The sequence below is a fragment of the Gorilla gorilla genome, chromosome 8 (genome assembly GCF_029281585.2).
Source record: "Gorilla gorilla gorilla isolate KB3781 chromosome 8, NHGRI_mGorGor1-v2.1_pri, whole genome shotgun sequence".
NCBI classification, from domain to species: Eukaryota; Metazoa; Chordata; class Mammalia; order Primates; family Hominidae; genus Gorilla; species Gorilla gorilla.
In genome coordinates, this window is record NC_073232.2 from 41731685 (window position 1) to 41756213 (window position 24529).

Sequence of the window (24529 nt, forward strand, 5' to 3'; positions counted from 1 at the left end):
TAATAAAAGTATTTGCACTCCGACACCACCAATTACTGGTTCGGGACAAGTTACTCAAATGCTTTCAGCCTTAGTTTCCTTACCTGTAAAATAGAGATAATAACCACACAGTGCTCCCCTGAAAATAAATTAGTAATTTTTTTCTTTTTTTTTTTTGAGATGGAGTTTCACTCTTGTCGCCCAGGTTGGAGTGCAATGTCGCGATCTTGGCGCACTGCAACCTCCAAGTCCTGGGTTCAAGCAATTCTCCAGCCTCAGCCTCCTGAGTAGCTGGGATTACAGGCGGCCGCCACCACGCCCGGCTAATTTTTGTATTTTTAGTAGAGAAAGGGTTTCACCATTTTGGCCAGGCTGGTCTCAAACTCCTGACCTCAGGTGATCTGACCATCTCAACCTCCTAAAGTGCAGGGATTAGAGGTGTGAGCCATCACACCAGGCCAATTAGTTATTTTTAAAACATTTACTTTACTGATTCATTTTCAAAATCGAGAACACTATGAATCCAAATATAAATTAAGTAATAATGAGTCTATCTCTAGAATTGATCTTTTCTTTTTCCTCCCTCTCCCTCTTGTATTCTACACATGCTGCAGATGTGTCTTTTCTCTATCTGCACTCCTACCACTGCCTGAAGGCAGCTCTTACTACCTCTTGCTTGAATGGATGGCTCTCCAACCCCAGTGTCTCACCAGCGCTCCAATCTATCTTCCTCAATACTACCATAATTATTTTACCAAAATTTTATACATCAGCTTAAACACCTCTGTTTTGGGAGGGGAACATCACACACTGGGGCCTGTAGGGGGATGGGGGACAAGGGGAGGGAGAGCATTAGGACAAATACCTCATGCATGCGGGGCTTAAAACCTAGATGATGAGTTGATAGGTGCAGCAAACCACCATGGCACATGTATACCTATGTAACAAACCTGCATGTTCTGCATGTGTATCCCAGAACTTAAAGTAAAATAAAGTAAAAATAATAATAATAAAAGATTTCTCTGTTTTCTAACATCCAATGCTTAGTAAGTTCCTCTTCTAGAAATTATCCTGTAAATGTACTTGCACATACGTAAACTGACATATTTGTGTCATTCTTTGCCATATTGTCTGAAACAGCAACAGATCACAAATAACCTTCCATAAGGGTCTAGTTTAATAAATTATCTACAACCATTAAGGGACTATTATTTAACTGTCAAAAGAAGAGAAAGTTCTGTAGATACAAACAAGAAATGTTCCCCAAAACATGCAAAGGATGAAAAAAAAAAAATCAAGAAACAGGACAAGACAGTATAACAGGTCTTCATTTGTATGAAAGGGGACTAGTTACTGCCAGATTGTGCACAAACTATCTCTAGAAGCATATCCAAGACATTGGGTTTCTTAAGTGCATCGGTTTCCTATGAGGAGGGAAACTGGGTGGCTGGAGTTCAAGGGGGAAAGGGAGACTTTTCACTGTATACCTTTACCTTTTAAATTTTGAACCAGGTGAATCCTATACCTATTCAAAAACTGAAGTTAGTTTTGTTTTTTTTTTAACTGATTTATGTCGTCTGAGTCCCTTCACAAGGGACACAATCCACCTTAACAGTCTCATTACTAAAGCTTCCCCATTCCCTAACTGCACATTCACACCCTTGTATCTTTGTATTCACTCTGCACAGAAGGTATTCCCATTTTCTCTGGCTGGCAAACTTCCTCATGCTTCAAACACTGCCTCTCTAAAGTGGAATGAACTTCCCTTCCTGCCTTACTGCCATATTATGCAAAAGGGCCTTTGGCCTGCTTTCATTCCATGTTTGCTCCTTGGCATCAGAGGCTAAGTTCACAGTCCTAGCCCAAGTCCATCAGAAGCTTACATTCCAGCTGGGCACAGTGGCTTACACTTGTAATCCTAGCACTTTGGGAGGCCAAGGCAGGTAGACCACATGAGCCCAGGAGTTCAAGACCAGCCTGAGCAACATGGTAAAACCCCATTCTATAAAATAAAATAAAAAAATACATATATATATATGTATGTATTTATATATATATATGTATCCTATATATATCCTCACATTTCACCAGATTTTTTTTCTTTTTGAGACAGAGTCTCGCTCTGTTGCCCAGGCTAGAGGGCAGTGGCACGATCTCCAGCTCAAGCAATCCTCCCATCTCAGCCTCCCAAGTAGCTGGGACTACAGGCATACACCACCATGCCTAGTTAATTTTTATACTTTTTGTAGAGAAGGAGTTTCGTCATGTTGCCCAGGCTGGTCTCGGACTTCTACGCTCAAGCAATCTGCCTGCCTCAGCCTCCCAAAGTGCTGGGATTACAGGCATGAGCCACCTTACCCAGCCTTCACCAGATTTTAAAGGTGCCTTGCTATTCTCACTCTGGTATTAAGCTCTTATAGTTTCTATACTCCAAGAAAAACAACAAGAACAACAAGAAATGACAATTTTAAGTATAATAAAATTGTATGTGTATAATATATACACATACACACAAAAATTAGCCAGACATGGTGGCATGCACCTGTAGTAGTCCCAGCTACTTGGGAGGCTGAGGTGGGAGGATGGCTTGAGCCTGGGAGGCTGAGGTTGTAGTGAGCTGAGATCATGCCACTGCACTCCAGCCTGGGCAACAAAACCAGACCCTGTCTCAAAAAAAAGAAAGAAAAAGCAGCAGCAGCAGCTTACACCCTTCAGAGACAGAGTTCAGGCCTCTTAAGATACTAAACGTATGACGAAATAGCAGCATTATTCACAATAGCCAAAAGGTGCAAGCAATCCAAATGTCCATCAATGGATGAATGGGTAAACAAATGTGGTATGCACATACAATGGAATATAATTCAGCCTTAAAAAGGAAGGAAATTCTGACACATGCTACAACTTGGATGAACCTTGAAGACATTATTCTAAGCGAAATAAGCCAATCACAAAAGGACAAATACTATATGATTTCACTTATATAGAGCATATCATATACTGTATGTTATACAGTATATACAAACACTGTATGATTCCACTTACATAGAGTAGTCAAATTCACAGAGACAGAAAGAATGGTGGTTGCTGGGCTAGGAGGAATGAGAAATGGGGAGTTTAGTTGGGGAAAATAAAAAGGTTCTGGAGGTATGTGATGGTAATGGTTGCACAACAATGTGAATGTACTTAATGCCACAGATCTATACACTTAAAAATGGTTAAAATTGTAAAGCTAATATTATGTACATCTTACCAAAATTAAAAAAGAGTGAGAGACTCTTGCAGTCTCAAAACAATAAGATTATCCTCACATTTCACCAGATTTTTTTTTCTTTTTGAGACAGAGTCTCGCTCTGTTGCCCAGGGGCTAGAGGGCAGTGGCACGATCTCCAGCTCAAGCAATCCTCCCATCTCAGCCTCCCAAGTAGCTGGGACTACAGGCATACACCACCATGCCTAGTTAATTTTTATACTTTTTGTAGAGAAGGAATTTCGTCATGTTGCCCAGGCTGGTCTCGGACTTCTACGCTCAAGCAATCTGCCTGCCTCAGCCTCCCAAAGTGCTGGGATTACAGGCATGAGCCACCTTACCCAGCCTTCACCAGATTTTAAAGGTGCCTTGCTATTCTCGCTCTGGTATTAAGCTCTTATAGTTTCTATACTCCAAGGAAAACAACACGAACAACAAGAAATGACAATTTTAAGTATAATAAAAGAACAAGAGACTATCAAAACTGAAGCAGATTTTGAAAAAGTTCCAAAGGGAATTATGGAAGGGAAAAAGACTGTCATTTAGGCTGGATGTGGTGGCTCATGCCTGTAATCCCAAGACTTTGGGAGGCCCAGGCAGGAGGATCCCTTGAGCTCAAGAGTTCAAGACCAGCCTGGGAAACACAGGGAGACCCCATTATTTACAAAAGCAAATAAATAAAAAGAAAAAAGGCTGAGCGTAGTGGCTCATGCCTATAATCCCAACACATTGGGAGGCTGAGGTGGGCAGGTCACTTGAGGTCAGGAGTTCAAGATCAGCCTTTGTAGTTTTAGTAAACTACAAAAATTAGCCTGATGTGGTGGTGGATGACTGTAATCCCAGATACTTGGGAGGCTGAGGCAGGAGAATCGCTTGAACCTGGGAGGCGGAGGTTGCAGTGAGCCAAGATCGCACCACTGCACTCCAGCCTGGGCAACAGAGTGAGACTTCCTCTCAAAAAAAAAAAAAAGAAAGAAAAAAAGGAAAAGACTGTCATTTAAATTAAAAATGCAGTGAATGGATTAAATGGCATATATTAGAAACTACTACACAAGAATTAGCAAACTGGAAGAACTGAAGAAATTACCAAGTGGGAAATGTAAACTTTTTTTTTTTTGGAGACAGAGTTTCCCTCTGTCACCCAGGCTGGAGTGCAGTGGCACTGCAACCTCCACCTCCCACGTTCCAGCGATTCTCCTGCCTCAGCCTCCCGAGTAGCTGGGATTACAGGCGCAAGCCACCACGCCCGGCTAATTTTTCGTGTTTTTAGTAGAGATGGAGTTTCACCATGTTGGCCAGGTTGCTCTCAAACTCCTGACCTCAAGTGATCCACCTGCCTCGGCCCCCCAAAGTGCTGGGATTACAGGCGTGAGCCACGGGGCCTGGCCAAAAATTGTTTTAATATCCTTTTATTACTCAGGAGAATAGTAAAAATGCTAATTAATTTAAGACTTTGAAATTAAATATGAATAGCAAAAAACTTCTTGAAAGACTAGAAATACCGAGTATAACCTCTAAACTAGTAGTTAAGGTCTCCTAATCTCACTTTTCAACTCTATTACTCCTATATTTGGTAGGAATCTGAAAGCGATTCTATCCCTTTTTTCAGACAAGAGAAATTAAGTTAGTCTAGTATCCAGAATAGAATGTGCTCATTAAATATTTGATAAGCTGCTGGGCATGGTGACACACCTGTAATCCCAGCACTCTGGGAGGCTGAGGTGGGAGAATCGCTTGAGCCCAGGAGTTCAAGACCAGCTTAGGCAACATGGCAGAAACCCCATCTCTACAAAAAATACAAAAATTAGCCAGGTATGGTAGTGCACGCATGTAGTCCCAACTACTCAGGAGACTAATGCAGGCTTGAGCCTGGGAGGTGGAGGTTGCAGTGGGCTGAGATCACACCACTGTACTTCAGCCTGAACAACAGAGTGAGACCCTGTCTCAAAACTAAATTGGCTGTTCCAGAATATGATGAATTGTATTTCACAAATGCATAATATTTCTCAACTCTACCTGGAAAGCTGGTTCTATCTTATTATTTCAGTGAATGGCCTGGGTACCTCTTTGGGATTTTCGTTTTGCTTTTTTTCTTTTTTTTTTTTTTAAGAAAATAGGACACTGGCCGGGCATAGTGGCTCATGCCTGTAATCCCAGCAATTTGGGAGGCTGAGGCAGGTGGACTGCTTAAGTCCAGGAGTTCAAGACCAGCCTGGGCAACATGGGAAAACCCCATCTCTGCTAAAAATACAAAAAAATTAGCCAGGCATGGCTGCGCATGCTTGTAGTCCTAGCTACTGGGGAGGCTGATGTGGGAGAATCACCTGAACTCAGGAGGTTGAGGCTGCAGTGAGCCGAGATTGAGCCATTGCACTCCAGCCTGGGTGACAGAGTGAGACCCTGTCTCCAAAAAAAGAACAGAAAAGAAAGAAAAGAAAAGAGAAAAGAAAAGACAATTAATGCTTGAGTTAAAACCCTAAATCCTAAACCCTAATTCTTGCTTCAAATTGGAAAATATATATATACTTTTTCCCTCACTATTGCTTCTAACAAAACAAATATAAATTAAAAATTTAGATGTCTATCTTTAATCATGGGAAACTGGCAATCAAAGGTTCAAGCACCTAAAACTGTGAGTGATATTTTCCCCACAGTTGGTAAAACTGTATATTCCACAACATATGGAATTCTACTAAAAGCTTTCATTGGCATTTTGCCTTGTTGAATAAAAGTTAGAAGCTATGCTTAGACATTTTTTTTAAATCAACACTGCCTTTTCATTAGACTAACGTTTAAAATATGACTCAAAATCATGGGAAAATATAGTAATGATAAAATCTAACACTCATAAAGCTCTTAGCTCTGTGTCAGGAATAGTTATAAACATTTTAATGAACTAATTTAACCCACACAACAACAACATTATCAGCCAGGTACTATCTTTAGCTTTGTTTTACATAGGAGGATCATGAGAAATGGAGATTAAATAACTTCCCCAATGTTACCTATCTCGAAGGTGTCAACAATGGGATTTAAAAATAAGGAGTTTAATGCTTAACCATTATACTACTGTACTGCTTCCCAAAATTTTTATCATGTGCTGATTATCATATGCTGATTTATCTAGTATCTATATCTAAAGTGTGACTTTGGTATTTGCTAACTCATACTACCACATTTTGCCAAAGATGGCTATTCTGCTCATTTGCAAAAGATCAAAACTAATAGAGAATTCTACATCCATGTTTTTTTTTTATTCACACTTACATATTCTGTATAATCCTGTGCTGGGCTGTGCAGGATTATCCCCATCTGCACCCCAGGACTCTGTGCCTAAATTTTTTTCACTCAGAGAACACAAATTAGATGGTCCTTTTGCATGCAATGCCCTGTGTTAAGCAATTATTTACAGCTACTTTCCTAATTGGCAGTTAAATTTCACCAAGATTCAACCACAGCCTGATATATATTTCTCCAAAGAAGCTTAAAACAGTTTTTGATCGGAGCAGAAAATGGCCTTCCTATTTGTTTACTGAACAAATACTTTACTCCACAAGACAAGATCCTACTATATGCCAAGCACCATGATGGATACTGAAAATTCAGAGACAAACACAGTAGAGCCAATATTTGCCCCTGAGGCTCTGGAGGGGAGAGATGTTAAACAGTGAATAATCACACAAATAATTAATTACAATTGTGATAAGCATAATAAGGAAAAAATATAGAAAGTACATGATAGAAGGGCCTAACCTAGCTTAGAGGTAGTCAGGGAAAGTGTCCCTGAAAAATGGACATTTACTATGAAAACTGAGAATTAGTAGAAATTATCCAAGTAAAGAACTACAGAAGAGTACATCAGGCAGAAGGAAGGCCAACAGGAAGCACTGTACTTTGGAGGAAACAAAAACCCAGTGAGTTTGGGCAGCCACAAGCAGAAAGCAGCTGAGGCCAATGCTCAAAGGTCTCTTCCTAACTAGGTGGCCCACCATCTCCTCACTCCTCTCATACCATACCAGTCTCGATCTGCTGCTGGCCCACTGTGTGTGTGTCACTCTTCCCCCACGTCCCTACCACTTCACATCTTCTCCATGACTCCAAAGAAGAAAAACCACTGTATTTGTAGTAGTTAACACACAACTCTTTAAGAAGAAGAATATAAATTCTGCAACAATTATATTGGTGGAGATGATGTGAATAAATCTTTTTTATAAGATTATTGATTTCATCTGTGTTTTAGGCAACTTGAGGCCAGAGACCATATCTTATATATCCCAACACCTAGCAATGTGCATAGCTGGAGTTTGACAAGTAACTTTACTATTTGGGGAGAATTGTAGAATGAGAAATTTAAGTGTTGCTGATCTACATTTTTTCTTATGAGATTTACTAGCCTATTCATATATCCTTATCTATTTTAATTGCAAGAATAAAAACATGTTATCCACCCGGTACATAAAAGATGAGCCAGTTCTCCAGGGATGGAGAGAGGACAAAGAGAAGGCTGGAAACACAAGAAAGCTATATAACAAAGGTCCCTCAACTCTCAACTCTAACAACTGTGCCATTTCTTTCTTCACAGAAAGCTTACTCATGGGAATAACTTAAGCTTATTTCAAAAGAAGGAATGACTTTGACTTGGATGGTGGCCAGCTGTGGTAAGAAGTGCAGTGAAATTCAGCCACTTTCCCCTTAAAAGTCATTCAACTGGAAATTTTATCAGTGGGAAATTCTCTAAGGGCGAAAGACTCTATTTTCTGCAGCTTAACAACATTTGTAAAACATTTCGAGTTCTAAGATTCACCACCTCTCTCCTCCATACACACACCCCACACTTATGTCAATCCAGTGTGCTAACTTCTGATAGAAGTGACATGGAATTTTTTGGAATCTAAAAGTTCAAAATATGTACCCAACACAATATAATATCATTTATGAATCTTTGTTTGTCTTTGAGACTGTATAAATATTTGGTACATAGCAACATTTGAGGGCAGGAAAAGAGAAACATCATGCCTTCCAGTGGAGGCAAGAGATAATCAGCTATCCTTATTATCATAAAATAACCTAAAATGACTAGCTGGTATATTAAATATCAGAACATAACACACTTAATTGAAGAACTACCATGAGCAGGGGACTATGGTAAACACAGAACCAATAATATGAAGAATAAAACCCACTCCTTGCCCTCCAGAAACCAACAGTCTAAAGGGAGACACCCTAGGAGAGTAGGGAGGAGAGGGGGAAGAAAATTTGATATGAAATCCATCATCCAAGGACTGATGATCCAGTATATGAAGACATAAAATCTACATTTACCAAGGGACTTGAAAGAAGGCAGCAAGTTCCCCATTTCCTACGTCCAATTATACAAGTTCCTTTTTACCTAACACTCTATCCCACTCTAACTCTTTGCATACATGCAATGCACATACTTAATTTAATCAATGGTTATTTGACTCCGTGTCTTTTTTTTTTTTTTTTTTTTCAGATAGAGTTTCACTCTTGTTACCCACGCTGGAGTGCAATGGCACAGCTAACTGCAACCTCTGCCTCCTGGGTTCAAACGATTCTCCTGCCTCAGCCTCCCAAGTAGCTGGGATTACAGGCACCTGCCACCATGCCCAGCCAATTTTTTGAATTTTTAGTAGAGATGGGGTTTCACCATGTTGGCCAGGCTGGTCTCGAACTCCTGACCTCAGGTGATCCACCTGCCTCAGCACCCCAGAGTGCTGGGCTTACAGGCGTGAGCCACCATGCCCAGCCCCCATGTCTTAATAAGTATAAGTATGTTGAGACCAGAAGTTCTTTCAGGATGAGGTTCATTATCTTGAAGTTATTTCATTTCATATTTTCTGAAGCAGCAGTTTCCTATCTAGAGCACAGCTCCCCAAATGGCAGAGAAAGTCTTGGGGTATTTTAAGACAGTGGGTTTCCTCACCTTGCTTTGAAAATTCATAAGCAGGAAAGTGAACTAGAGATGGGTTTTGTTTTTGTTTGTTTGTTTGTTTTAAACGGTGAAAAGGATAAGAGCTGGTGCATCTATATATATAGTTAAATTTGTATTTATACCCAGAGAAACATAAATTGGTTTGGAGTAACAAGAAAAAATGATGTAAATCAAGTTCAAGTAGACAGAAATGAAAAAGGCTGAGAAATACTGACAGAAGATTGCGAATAAAGATAGATTTTCTAAATTTTTAACAATAAAAATGCATTATTTTGTAACAAGAAAAATTATTCTTTCAGACTATATGAAGACACAGCATGATAAAAAGTGATTACTAATAGTATACTGTTCAATAGTATTATTTTTTAATGCAATATGAAAACTAAAATACTTTGATAAAAATACAAAAGAACAAAATTCCCTACTTACATATTCTCAACTTCCTTCCCTAATAAATCTTTTTGTAACTTGTTAAGAAGAAAAAGGTAGGCTGGTGCAGTGGCTCACAGCCTGTAATCCCAACACTTTGGGAATCCGAGGCGGATGGATCACTTGAAGTCAGGAGTTTGAGACCAGCCTGGCCAACATGGTAAAACTCTGTCTCTACTAAAAATACAAAAAATTAGCCAGGTGTGTGGCGCATGCTTGTAATCTCAGCTACTTGGGAGGCTGAAGAGGGAGGATCACTTGAACCCAGGAGGCAGAGGTTGCAGTGAGCTGAGATCTCACCACTGCACTCCAGCCTGGGCAACAGAGCAAGGCTCCATCTCAAAAGAGTAAAGAAAAATAAAAAAAAGAAAAAGGTGGCTGGCCGCAGTGGTTCATGCCTGTAATCCCAACACTTTGGGAGGCCAAGGGGATGGTTCATTTGAGGTCAGGAGTTCAAGACCAGCCTGGCCAATAGGTGAAACCCCGTCTCTACTAAAAATACAAAAACTAGCCAGGTGTGGTGACGCATGCCTGTAGTCCCAGCTACTTGGGAGGCTGAAACAGGGGAACTGCTTGAACCCATGAGGTGGAGGTTGCAGTGACTCAAGATCATGCCATAGCCTGGGCAACAGAGTGAGACTCTGTCTCAAAATAATAATAATAATAAATAAATAAGGTAAGACAGCTTTCCTTTCCATAACAATTCCCAATAGAAACAGAATTAAAGCCGGGCGCGGTGGCTCACGCCTGTAATCCCAGCACTTTGGGAGGCTGAGGCAGGCAGATCACGAGGTCAGCAGATCGAGACCATCCTGGCTAACATGGTGAAACTCCATCTCTACTAAAAATACAAAAAAAGTAGCCGGGCGTGGTGGCAGGCGCCTGTAGTCCCAGCTACTCGGGAAGCTGAGGTGGGAGAATGGCGTGAACCCGGGAGGCGGAGCTTGCAGTGAGCCAAGATGGCGCCACGGCACTCCAGCCTGGGCAATAGAGCGAGACTCCGTCTCAAAAAAAAATAAAAATAAAAAACAGAATTAAATACTAAAATGGCTGGGGGGGGGGGGGAAGCAGCAGCCACCTAGACAATTTGAAAATTATTTCAGCTGAACTTATGTGGCCCACTATATTCAAACATATACTGCAAGACTTCTACAGATCCAAGGTACAAGGAAAAGAAAGACACATGAAAGCTTTCAATGGGACGTCCTTCCTCCAATATATCAAATTTCTTCTCTATCTTTCAGCCTTATTACAGACTTGAATTTTTCCCCCCCAAAAGTTAACTCTTAAGGATTTACATTATATAGCACTGAAAGTTGTTGAAGCTTAAAAATGCCAAGGCAGAAGTTTGTTTTTTATTCTAGTCCTATCTGTATGGAAAGGTTTAAGGGCTGACCTGCCTGAGAGCAACAAGAACTGACTGAATGGACCTTCCTCATCAAAAATTCTGACCAAACAGCATATTCTAGAAAGAAACATCTACAAAGAAAGCAGCTAATCTCTGACATTTGCTCATTAAAGACCGCTACTTCTTTTGATACTGCCCTAATGCTGGTTTATTATGTAAAAATACACCCCGCTGTCAGAACCATGACCTAAAGGTTTAATGAAAAGGCTGGGCCCAAATCAGCCAGAAAGCAAAAAAGCAGCAGATCAACTTGGTGATATCTTTGTCTCTTGCCATATGGTTCAGGGAAATAAAGATCCTTTAATGAGGAATTCTGACTCATAGTATGAGACTACATTGTAACCAGCAGGGCTCCAAATAATATATCAACATCTGGTCTAAATCATTAAATTTTAAAAAGGCACTCCCAAGAAGAGAATGCAAAATCTCAACGCCACTTTCAGATAGAAGGCAACATACTCTCACGTTATGAATTTAGTAAGTGATCTGCATAGCTGAAATGACTCTGAAACAGAAAAACCACAACCCAAAATAGCCTGAACACTTTTGTTATCTCAAACAATGGGCAGTTAGCCATTCATTCCTCTCTCTTAGTATATATTTCACTTGTTTCAGTCAAAGCCCATTATAAATTCCATGAGATGGCTCAAATTTGACTATACCAGATATTTGACAGCTGGGGATGGGAAATATTCACTGTACGATAATTCCTAATACTATATGTTATAAATAAAAATAAATGTTATGCATATGTTCACTTAATTTAAAAATTTAGGCCGGGCGCGGTGGCTCATGCCTATAATCCCAGCACTTTGGGAAGCTAAGGCGGGTAGATCACCTCAGGTCAGGACTTCGAGACCAGACTGGCCAACATGGTGAATCCCCATCTCTACTAAAAATACCAAAAATTAGCCGTCTGTGGTGGTGGGTGCCTGTAATTCCGGCTACTTGGGAGGCTGAGGCAGGAGAATCACTTGAACCCAGGAGGCAGAGGTTGCAGTGAGCGGAGATTGTGCCACTGCACTCCAGCCTGGGCAACAAGAGTGAAACTCCATCTCAAAAAAAAAAGAAAAAAAAATTTAGGCTGAGCGCAGCGGCTCATGCCTGTAATCCCAGTACTTCAGTAGGCCAAGGCAGGTGGATCACTTGAGGTCAGGATTTCGAGACCAACCTGACCAACATGGTAAAACCCTGTCTCTACTAAAAATACAAAAATTAGCTGGGTGTGGTGGCACGTGCCTGTAATCCCAGGTACTCAGGAGGCTGAGGCAGGAGAATCACTTGAACCCGGGAGGCAGAGGTTGCAGTAAGCCAAGATTGTCCCACTGCACTGCAGCCTGAGCAACAGAGCGAAACTCCATCTCAAAAAAAAGTATATTGCATACCTATAACCCGGAGAGGCATATTGTCCCTGCCACTGAGGAACCTACAACTTAGTGAGATGACAAACACTGAACAAGTATGAGTGTAATAACAGAGCATCTCCATGCTATGCTGAACTATAGGCTGTGGATAATGAGGATATTCCTATCCTACCCATTTCCTAAGGGTGCAGTGAAAGACTGGGAAGTTGTCAGAAGGCTCTTAAAATGACAATCCTGGCCAGGCACACTGGCTCACATCTGTAATCACAGCACTTTGGGAGGCCAAGGCAGGTGGATCACTTGAGCCCAGGAGTTCAAGAACAGCCTGGGCAACATGGCAAAACCCCATTTGGATATTTGTTTAAATACTATTAAAATTGCAAAAATAGTTGGGCATGATGGTGTAAGCCTGTAGTCCCAACTACTTGGGAGGCTGCGGTGGGAGGATCAATGCCCAGTAGGTCGACGCTACAGTGAGCCCATATTGTGCCACTGCACTCCAGCCTGAGCAGCAGAGCAAGATCCTGTCTCAAAATAAATAAATAAATAAAAATAAAATGACTATATATAAAACATAAACACTTCATAACTATATAAATGATGAGTAATTAAATAAGTACAGGTTAAATATCCCTTATCTGAAATGCTTCAGATCAGAAGTATCTCATATTTCAGATTTTTTTGGATTTGGGAATTTTTGCATATATATCATGAGCTATATTGGAGATAGGACCAAAGGTTAAACACAAAATTCATTTATGTTTCATATACACATAGCATGAAGGTAATTTTACATAATAGTTGTAATAATTTGTGCATGAAACAAAGTTTTGACTTCTACCTATCATGAGGTCAGATGTGGAATTTTCCACGAGTGGCATCATGTCAATACTCAAAAAGTCAGATTTTGGAGCATTTCAGATTTCAGATTTTCAGATTAGAGATACTCAACATGTGTATGAAATAACCAGGCTAGTTTGTTTTTAAACAAATATCTAAGAAATAGTAAAATTCAAATGAGTCCTATAAAAGTAGTTTGTCCTACTGTTGTCCTTACTCCAGGACTGTAACAGGAGGACCCAATCTAAGCTACTGTTGCTGATACCAGAGGACTTTTGCCCTCTTACTGTGTCCATTTAGAGTTATACCAGCTCTATTTATAAAACAGCTTTAGAAAAGCCCAATTTTCCACTGTGTGGATGTAAACAAACATTTAAGTTGTGGTTCCATTAAAATTTAAACATAGCTGTAGCCCTGCATATCCTTGAGTTCCACATCTATGTATTCAACCAACTGGAGATCAAAAATATACAAATAAAAATAAAAATAGGCTGGGCACAGTGGCTCACACCTGTAATCCCAGCACTTTGGGAGGCTGAGGCGAGCGGATCACCTGAGGTCAGGAGTTCAAGAGCAGCCTGGCTAACAAGGTGAAACCCTGTCTCTACTAAAAATACAAAAATTAGCCAGGCATTATGGTGGGTGCCTGTAATCCCAGCTACTCAGGAGGCTGAGGTGGGAGAATCTCTTGAATCTGGGAGGCAGAGGTTGCAGTGAGCTGAGATCATGCAATTGCACTCCAGCCTGGGTGAAACAGCGAGACTCTGTCTCAAAAAAATAAATAAATAAAAATAAAAATAAAAAACAATACAACAATAAAAATTAAAATTAAAAAAGTATAATTATTTATAACATTTACATCATATTAGGTATTACAGTATAAGTAATCTAGAGATGACAAAGTATACAGGAGGATGTGCATAGGTTATATGCAAATATCACACCACTTTATGTAAGTAACTTGAGTATCTGCAGATTTTGGTATCCGAGGGGGGGTCCTGCAACCAATCCCCCATGGATACCGACGGATAACTGCCCATCTCCAAAAATCTTCTGTTCTCTCAGTCACATGAGTGAATGTTAAAAATGATTGGAACAAAATATATATCTGTCTCTGGCTGGGTGCAGTGGCTCACACCTGTAATCCCAGCACTTTGGGAGGCCAAGGCGGGTGGATCACATGAGGTCAGGAGTTTGAAACCAGCCTGGCCAACATGGTGAAACCCCATCTCTACTAAAAATACAAAAAATTAGCCAGGCGTGGTGGCACACGACTGTAATCCCAGCTACTCAGGAGGCTGAGACAGGAAAATCGCTTGAACCTGGGAGGCAGAGGTTGCAGTGAGCCAAGATCGCACCACTGCACTCCAGCCTGGGCAACAGAGCGAGACTGCATCTCAAAAAAGAAAAAAAAAGAAAAATACACATATCTATATATAGATATAGATATCTGTCTCATTCTTACATCTCTTTTGATGTAGGAACAGCTTTACAAATGAAACTTCATGATTCCCCAAGTAATCTACAAAGTTATTTTACATATGATTTCATTCTAACAGGCTTCAAGCTAAGCAGGCACATATACCACAAAAACTCTTCATCTGTTTTGCAGGCATACTTTTGTGCTGATCTGTATCTACTCTAATTTCTCAAAAAAGAAATGCTGTGGGTCAGGCGCAGCGGCTCATGTCTGTGACCGCAGCACTTTGGGAGGCCGAGGAGGGTGGATGGCCTGAGGTCAGGAAATCAAGACCGCCCTGGCCAACATGGTGAAACCTAGTGTCCACTAAAAATACAAAAATTAGCCGGGCATGGTGGCGCATGCCTGTAATCCCAGCTACTCGGGAGGCTGAGGCAGGAGAATCGCTTGAACCCAGGAGGTGGAGGTTGCGGTGAGCCGAGATCGCAGCACTGCACTCCAGCCTGGGCAACAGAGTGAGACTCCGTCTCAAAAAAAAAAAAAAGAAAAGAAAAGAAATGCTATGAATTGGGTGTGGCTATGAAACAAGCTTACCTTCACATCATTCTTCTCATATAGGCCATTCATGCAGGCTATGCTAAAGCCAGGCTCTAAACAGATACTGTTGCCAGACCCAGGCAGGACAAATGGAACCTCTATGACTAACAGCATTCCTGTTGCTTCTGATTCTAGGTGGGAAACCTCCACTGATATTTAACAACTTTGCTCTAAGTAGATGTGGAATGGTGGTGTGAAAAAAAGCAGAGGATCTGGAACAACAGACCACAGTTCAAGTCCAGGTTAACTAGCTGTGCCACTGTGGGCAGGTTACTTAATTTATCTGAACTACAGTATCCTCCCTCATCTGTAAAACAGAGACCACCACTATACCTACCCATAGATTGCTATGAGATTATAAATATGAAAGTATTTTATGAGCTATAAATGATCACATAAATATTCTTTTTATTTACTCTATTTTTTCCTTAGCATAGGAATTATATATTAATTTTCAAAAATTGGAAAATACAGAAATATATTAAGAAGAAAAAAATCACCCACCCAAACACTGTTATTTACTTAACTGAAATAAAGTCTAATATCAACCAAATTTTAAAGCAAAAATATTTTCAGATGTTAATACTGATAATTACAAATGACAAAATTAACTGCTGATCTCCTTTTAAGATCAGAGTAGGCTCGACACAGTGGCTCATGCCTATAATCCCAGCACTTTGGGAGGCTGAGGCAGCAGTATTGTTTGAGGCCAGGAGTTCAAGACCAGCCTTGGAAATATAGTGAAACCTTATTTCTACAAAAAAAATTTTAAATTAGCCAGGCATGGAGGTGCACCCCTGTAGTCCCAGCTACTAAGGAGGCTGAGGTGGGAGGATCTGTTGGGCCCAGGAGTTCGAGGCTGCAGTGAGCTATGATCACACCACTGCACTCCAGCCTGGGCGACAGAGCGACTCCATCTCTAAACAACAACAAAACAAGAGCGGAGCAGTCTTTCCCATTTATCAGTGTAAAGTGAAGATAATACTGCTATTTGTCCCAGAGCTGGTCCCAAGAACATATGATATACAAGTGAGGCCCATAAAAGTCAAGGCCACAAAAAACTCCCAAAATAAATATTTCATGAGCCCATGGAGTACTTACAACACATGCTCTCAGATGCACTGGAGAAAGCAAAGTATCTGAAGCCCCATTAACAAAACTGGCATGACTATAATGTCACATCACAGACTGACACATTTCTATGGGCCATTTTAATGAAAAAAAGAAAAATTTATATACCATGCTACAAAGTACTCAGTCTAAGACTTGTGACTTTTTCACACTGCCTGCTGAATCCAAGCCTTCTTAGAATTTCTTGTGGCCCTCTCCTATTTTTCCTTTCCCACCCTTCCCTTGACTACCTCCTCTTCCTTGTTTCATTATTGAATTGGACTCACTCTCTGTGTTTAAAACTGCCTTAAATAGAGTTTTAAGTGGTACATGCCTGTAATCCCTGCTACCTGGGAGGCTGAGGCAGGAGAATCACTTGAACCCGGGAGGCAGAAGTTGCAGTGAGCTGAGGTCACGCCACTGCACTCCAGCTTGGGCTACAGAGTGAGACTCTATCTCAAAATAAATAAATAAATAAATACTCCCACCCTACCCCCTCCCTAATTGTGGAGTAAAAGTGATGACCCAGTTGCAAATTTTATATATATATATATATATGTGTGTATATATATATACGTATATATATATATATGTGTGTATATATATATACGTATATATATATGTGTGTATATATATATACGTATATATGTGTATATATATACGTATATATATGTGTATATATATACGTATATATATGTGTATATATATACGTATATATATGTGTATATATATACGTATATATATGTGTATATATATGTGTGTATATATATATATATATATATATCAGTGACCAGACTACTTTGCTTAGCAAATATACATGAAATTACAAATCCTAATGAGTTCTGCCCCCATAAAAGTAAGTAATGTCTTTCCTTTTTTTTTTTTTTTTTTTTTTGTGAGACAGAGTCTCCCTCTGTCGCCAGGCTAGAATGCAGTGGCAAGATCTCAGCTCAGTGCAACCTCCACCTCCCGGGTTCAAGGGATTCTCCCACCTCAGCCTCCCAAGTAGCTGGGACTACAGGCGCGTGCCACCATGCCCAGTTAATTTTTGTATTTTTAGTAGAGACGGGGTTTCACCCTGTTGGCCAGGATGGTCTCCATCTCTTGACCTCGTGATTGGCCCGCCTCAGCCTCCCAAAGTGCTGGGATTACAGGCATGAGCCACCACGCTTGGCCAAGTAATACCTTTCTTACCACATCTCTAAATATTCAAATCCCATCTGTCTTTAAGACCCAACTCAATGTTATATCCTCTGTGAAGCCTTCCCTGATTCTCCAATCAAAAGTAATCTCGTCTTCCTCTGACTTCCATCATACTCTGTTTCCTCAGTGCCACTTAAGACTTCCAATTCAGCCAGGTGTGGTGGCTCACGCCTGTAATCCCAGCACTTTGGGAGGCCGAGGCGGGCGGATAACCTGAGGTCAGGAGTTCAAGACCAGCCTAACCAACATGGAGAAACCCCATCCCTACTAAAAATCCAAAATTAGCTGGGCGTGGTGGCACATGCCTGTAATCCCAGCTACTAGGCAGGCTGAGGCAGGAGAAACACTTGAACCTGGGAGGCAGAGGTTGCGGTGAGCCAAGATCATGCCACTGCACTCCAACCTGGGCAATAAGAGTGAAACTCCATCTCAGAAAAAAAAAAAAAGACTTCCAATTCAGTATCATACTGATTGTGCCAGGCATCACACTTATTGCTTTGACATTGGAAGGGGTCTCAATAAACACCTGCTTGATAAGTGAATGACTATGTACAACAATTGAAAATTTCATCTTCATCTAGTAAATTTTAATTATGGAAATATCCGAAAGTCATTTGGGCTCAAGAACAGTAAATGAAGTAGTTGAGCTCAAGAATGCCTACTTCAGTCAAAATGTACATTTTCTTGACCAAAATAAGACTAATTTGGCATACGTATGTAAATAATCTGAAAGAAATTCCCAAAGAAAAGCACTGGAATAAGGATATAACCTCCCAAAGTAACTCCCAAGAAATACTCACCCAGATTACATAAATTCCAGAAGATTTGTTCTAAAATCAGTTTCATTATTTTACCGTAATACTGTTTCTTTTCTAGCAAATTCAGAGTTCAATTATCCAGCTCTATTATTTCTTTTTCTAATATATTTCTGATTAATTCCTTCTCCATTTTCCCTGCCACTCACAAGTCCAGGCCTTCATTTTCTTCATAACCGACCAATTTTAAAAGCTTCCCAATTTGTCTCCCTTCCCATAGTTCCTTCAACAATATTTATTGAGTGATCCTATGTGCCAATTTTGAGGGCAGGAACTGAGGACCATATAAAGAAATATCAGACCAGGCACAGTAGCTCACAACTGTAATCCAGCACTTTGAGAGGCCAAGGCGGGAGGATTGCTTGAGCCCAGGGATTTGAGACCAGCCTGGGCAACATAACAAGACCCTGTCTCTATTTAAAACCAAAATAAAATTTTTTAAAAAGAGAGGAATATCAGACAAGGCTTGACCTCCAGGAACAATCTTGAAGCATGTACAGAATCCACATATTTAACGGTCACAGTTGGCACCGAGAATGTGAAGCAATGGGTAGGTCCTCTGGCCTCCCCAAAACACACTATACTATTCTCACACGCCATTCTCACGCAGTCTTTCTCACACACTATTCTCATCCTCCTCCCCCTCCTGCTCTCTTTGTTCATCCTTTTGGATAAGGCCTATGTTACACTGCCCATATGTCACGCACAACTTCATCTCCAATTTCTCTCCAACTTGTCTCCTGAGCTGCAATCAAGATAATCTACTTGCTGTAACCTGGAAGTGACTTACTCACAAGTACCTTTGTTCATGATTAACTATTTATCAGCACAATCCTCCCTACTTTGTCTCTGCTAACCCATAGCTACCACCAATCTCAAGTCCCCTCTTTTGTATGTGTTGGAAAGTATATAACTTAACTACATATCATTGTTTTCATCTTATAACCTTATTTCTTTTGTATTTGTCTCACAGTGTGTATTACAGTGTTTCCTAACTAAGGGCGTATATCACAATCATCTATGGAGCTTCCTAAAAAATACAAAGGCCTGGCCGGGCACAGTGGCACATGCCTGTAATCTCAGCACTTTGGGAGGCCGAGGCGGGCAAATCACAAGGTCAAGAGATGGAGATCATCCTGGCCAACATGGTGAAACCCCGCCTCTACTAAAAATACAAAAATTAGCTGGGCACAGTGGTGCGAACCTGTAGTCCCAGCTACTCGGGAGGCAGAGGCAGGAGAATCGCTTGAAACTGGGAGGAGGACGTTGCAGTGGGCCCAGATCATGTCACTGCACTCCAGCCTCGTGACAGAGGAAGACTCTGTCTCAAAAACAAACAAACAAACAAAGGCCTTCAGCTACTTGGGAGGCTGAGGTGGGAGGATTTTTCTCAGTCCAGGAGATGGAGGCTGCAGTGAGCTATGATCACGCCACTGCACTCCAGCGCCTGCGTGACAGAGCGAGACCCAGTCTCAAAAAAAAAAAAAAAAAAAAGCAAAATACAAAGGCCTTGACCCGTGGCAGCTGGACATCTTAATTTCTAAAAAGCCCCACTGATGATTTTCATGAACACTCTAAGCTGAGAAGCACTGATTTATTGCAGTGTTTTCCATATAGCAGACATTCAATGCTTATTAATTCATGGCATGGAAGCCCATAAATAACTTTTCTCTAAATAGCCTAACCAGATATCAACCCCTAGACTACACTAGCTCTGTTCCAAGTGCAACATGTGGTTTTAAGATTTCATTTCCTGAAGTACTACATGGAGAGACACTATTACCTTGTCTCTTTACATTGTTTCCTATTTGTTGAAAAATGGAGGGCTGGAATGCAGCCATGTTAGACAACACTACATAAGAATGTACTCTGGAGTGTTCTGTTCAAATTAGTTATAAAAAGAACAATGTACAAGTAGACATTGTGAATGAATACAGCATTCTTACTGAATGAATAGATTCTTACTAAAGCTATAGAGAAGAAAGATCAGGAATTTGGTCGGTGGTGTCACCCTGTCTTCCTAGCTACCAGTCTCCTAAATTGCTTGAGACAGTCCAGGGACCCCTGAAGACTGAGGAAGACTTTCAGCTGCTAAAGAGCCTCTAAGTGCACTAAAGTGCTCAAATCAGAAAAGTAACCCAAGCCCCACCCAGACAGACCCACAGTTGCCGCCCAACTGCCCTGACACACACTATTTACACAGCTCAGTGGGGGAGCAGTATGAACTTTTTCCAAAATTGTTCCTCACAAGCAGGACCAGTCTGAGTCACCCACCCAGGGTGGGAAAGAAAAGTGTGACATTAGCCAGGGGAGTCTTGGGAGACTGGTCTCAGCACCTCTTTTTTCCCATTTCAGACGTGGGCTCCACCTCCTCCAGGAATCACCTCGGTTATGAGTCACAGCTGTGGGTTACAGGGGTCTGCAGAGCCACCAGGAAAGTTGTGGATGGGAAGCGGATGCCCCAGCCTTCTCTCCGGCAGGGGCGGCAGATCCCAGATTCCACAGGCCTCTCCCAACAGCTCCATCTTGCTTCCTGCCAGGAGGAGGGGCCAAGGAGGGCCCCCGAGTCTAGAAAGGCCCCAGTGGGAGGAGGCCGTTTGACAGCAGGTAAAGCCAGGTGGAAATGTCCACAGGAGGGAATGAAAGGAAGGGCAGCAGGGCTGAGCGGAAGGTAAAACCAGGCTTGTGGTCACGAATGACTGCATAAAGGTGTGAGAGTGCCAGAGGAGTGAGCATAATAAGTAAAATGCCCAGGAGGGAGGAGGAGGCGACAGAGAGTGAGGCAAGTGAATAAAAGGGCGGAATACAGGGAGCTCTGGGGAGCGGGGGTGGGCGAGGCGGGTCTCAGGGTGAGGGGCAGAAGTTTAGAAAGGAGGACAACGTGGCTCAAATAAGGATCCCTAGAAGAGAAGGCAAGGGATCCGTGGGAAGGCCCGCTCTGCCTCCCCCGCACAGCCAGATCGAGGAGGCCTAAAAGGCGCTGAGAGCGAGGAAGTCAACGTGGGGGCGAAGCCTGCGCGGGGCAGGGACCCTCGGACATCCCAGCAACTCTCATTTATTGGGTGTCTGCTGTGGGCCACACGCCGCGCGAGGCACTCCACAAATAGTACCTCGCCATATCTTCACGACAAGCCCGCAAGGCAGCCTTTTTCATGACTGCTCCCATTTTATAGATGAGGACACTGAGGCCCGGAGAGGCTCAGGACTCGCTCAAGGTCACAGGGCGGAGAAGAGGCCATTCGAACCCTCGGCGCCTGGCTCCGGAACCCACGCGGAAAGCCACGGCCAGCGAGCCGGCCACAGGCAGCCGCGACGCGGGCCGGGGCCCCGGGGATACCTCCCGCGCCCGCTCCCGCGCCAGGCCCTGCGCGCTCACCCGGACGAGGTTGCTGACGGCCGCCTGCACGGCGGCCACGGGCGCGGTGAGGTCAGGAATGGCTTTGCCGTCCACCTCGCCCTCCTCATGCATTATCACCAGGTGGGAGATCTGCTGTGCCACCGGCTCCAGGATGCTCTCGATCGTGCGCGTATGAAACACTGGCATCGCGGCGGCGAGCGGGGCGGCGAACCGCGGGCGACAGAGAAGTAGGATCCACGGGGCCGGGAACCGGCGAAGAGACAGACTCTGTGCAGCGACTACGGAGTCGGGGCTTCCCTCGGCGTAACCAGCCTCACGGGCTCCCCGCCCCCTCTCGTCGCCGCGCCCAATGGCAGCGCCGCTCAGACCTGGGCCACCACTCCTACTGGTCCCTTTTCGAGATGCTCCGCCCCAGCCACCGGGCCGCCAAACCCCGCCCCTCCCCCATTCCCAAGGGAGGGGCCTGGGATTGGGGCTGAGCCGCCGGGATTGCTACCGGATTCCCGAGCCCTAACGCCGGGCGCTCCTTATAAGGGCATGGTGGGAGCGGAGCGGGCCGCTGGAGCCGGCTGGCCCCGCCCCCGGGCCGCCTCCCGCCTCGGATCTGGGGAGCTCCGCCCCTCTGCAGAATCACCTCAGCGGGGCGGGGTCTCCTCACCTCAAGCGGCGCCAGAGTTTGATGAGACCAAGGGCTCTCCCACGTCCCCTCCTCAACTTTCCCTTCACAGGAAACCCTCAAAATACTCCTTCCATTCCCTCCCAGCAATGCATGGGAATGTTTTTAGTAAAAGATTCAAACAGCAGAGGTGCACTGAGAAACAGCAGCGTCCCATTCACGTAAACGCAGACTCCGCCCCCTGCCCTCCTCAAAGACATTCTGTTTAACAGCTGGGTGTGTAGCCTTCTAGACTTGTCTATAGATTCACTTCTACATATATCTTTTCTAACTAAATGAGATTAATGAACATTTTCCTGGAACTAGGTATGATTGCCCTTGATTAAAGTGCCCTTATCTTTCACTGTTGGTAGAGGTCTACCTCATTCTTCTTAATGACTGCATGATATTCCATTGCATGAAATAAAACTATTTACAGAACCAATTTCCTACTCATGGACTTGGGTTGGGTCCTGGTTTTCACTATTAAAAAACAATTCTGCATGAATTGTACTTGCCCCTGTGCTGTGCATCTGTGTATTTATCTAGCGCAAATGCCTACCAGGAAAGAGAAAAACGCAAAAGTATGTGCATTTTATATTTTGATAGGTAAGACCAAATTATCCAGCTCCCTCGCGCTTTGTATAAGACATCTTCCAGGCCGGGCGCGATGGCTCACGCCTGTAATCCCAGCACTTTGGGAGGCTGAGGCGGACGGATCACGAGGTCAGGAGATCTAGGCCATCCTGGCTAACACGGTGAAACCCCGTATCTACTAAAAATACAAAAAAATTAGCCAGGCGTGGTGGCGGGCGCCTGTAGTCCCAGCTACTCAGGAGGCTGAGGCAGGAGAATGGCGTGAACCCGGGAGGCGGAGCTTGCAGTGAGCGGAGATCGCGCCACTGCACTCCAGCCTGGGCGACAGAGCAAGACTCTGTCTCAAAAAAAAAAAAAAAAAAAAAAAAAAAGACGTCTTCCAAACGTCTTACTTACTTCAAATTCGCTTTTGCCCAAGCTTTCCCATTCTGAGGTAAACACTTTCAGTAATGCCTCCAAGCAAAAGATTCTCACATCAAATGAAAATTTTTGTCTAGTCCTACCACAACCACCACAGCTGTTTTCTCTGCCCATTACTTTGTGTTAATAGTATAAATATTTGGGTGATGGTGCCAGGCACGGTGGCTCACGCCTGTAATCCCAGCACTTTGGGAGGCTGAGGCAGGCAGATCACCTGAGGTCAGGGGTTCAAGACCAGCCTGGCCAAACTGGTGAAACCCCGTCTCAACTGAAAATACAAAAATTAGCCAGGTGTGGTGGCAGGCGCCTGTAATCCCAGCTAATCGGGAGGCTGAGACAGGAGACTTGCTTGAACCTGGGAGGTGGAGGTTGCAGTGAGCTGATATCGTGCCATTGCACTCTAGCCTGAGCAACAGAGTGAGACTCCCTGTCCAAAAAAAAAAAAAAAGTTGAGTGATGGAACTATATGATTTTTTTATTTTAAAAATTATTTTATTTTATTTATTTTTATTTTTTTTTATTTTTTGAGATAGGGTCTCACTCCGATTGCCCAGGCTGGAGTGCAGTGGTGTGATTTCGGCTCACTGCAGCCTTGACCTCCCCAGGCTCAGGTGATTCTCCCACCTCAGCATCCCAAGTAGCTAGGACCACAGGTGCATGCCACCACGCCCAGCTAATTTTTGTATTTTTGGTAGAGACAAGGTTTCGCCATGTTGTCCAGGCTGATCTCAAACTCCTGGACTCAAGAAATCCACCTGCCTTGGCCTCCCAAAGTATATATGGCCTCCCAAAAAGTGTATGATTTTGTTAAATCCTCACCCTGTCCCCACTTTGCTGATTGTATATTTATGTGTAGTTTAACTTGTTCTTCTGAACTATATATTTCCTACAGATTGGCAGGAAGACTCAGAGGCTTGATCATATAATCATCTTTAATGCCTGACTGGCCATATTAACCTCCCAAAAAGAATATCACATTGCACATCCAGCCCATGTGCTCCCCCACATCCATAATCATACCCATTTCCGTCCCCCTCATTTCCACGTTCACTGGCTCCCTCTAAAATCTTTCTTGGTTCCTGTTAGCATGTGTTAACACCAATGCCCTCCACAATCTGGGTCCAGACCAACCTT

General features: G+C 42.9%; 1 protein-coding gene across 2 annotated transcripts in view; it reads right to left on the bottom strand.

The window, feature by feature from the left end:
* Positions 1-22368, bottom strand: part of VCL (vinculin) — a 122205-nt gene extending 99837 nt beyond the window's left edge. The window contains exon 1 of one of the 2 annotated variants that reach the window (XM_004049612.5): positions 21742-22368. In XM_004049612.5, coding sequence (XP_004049660.1) covers positions 21742-21909 — 168 coding nt within the window. In that variant the 5' untranslated portion in view covers positions 21910-22368. The remainder of the gene's footprint in view (positions 1-21741) is intronic. The other variant, XM_004049613.5, reaches the window with a different exon arrangement.
* Positions 22369-24529: the final 2161 nt, after the last annotated feature.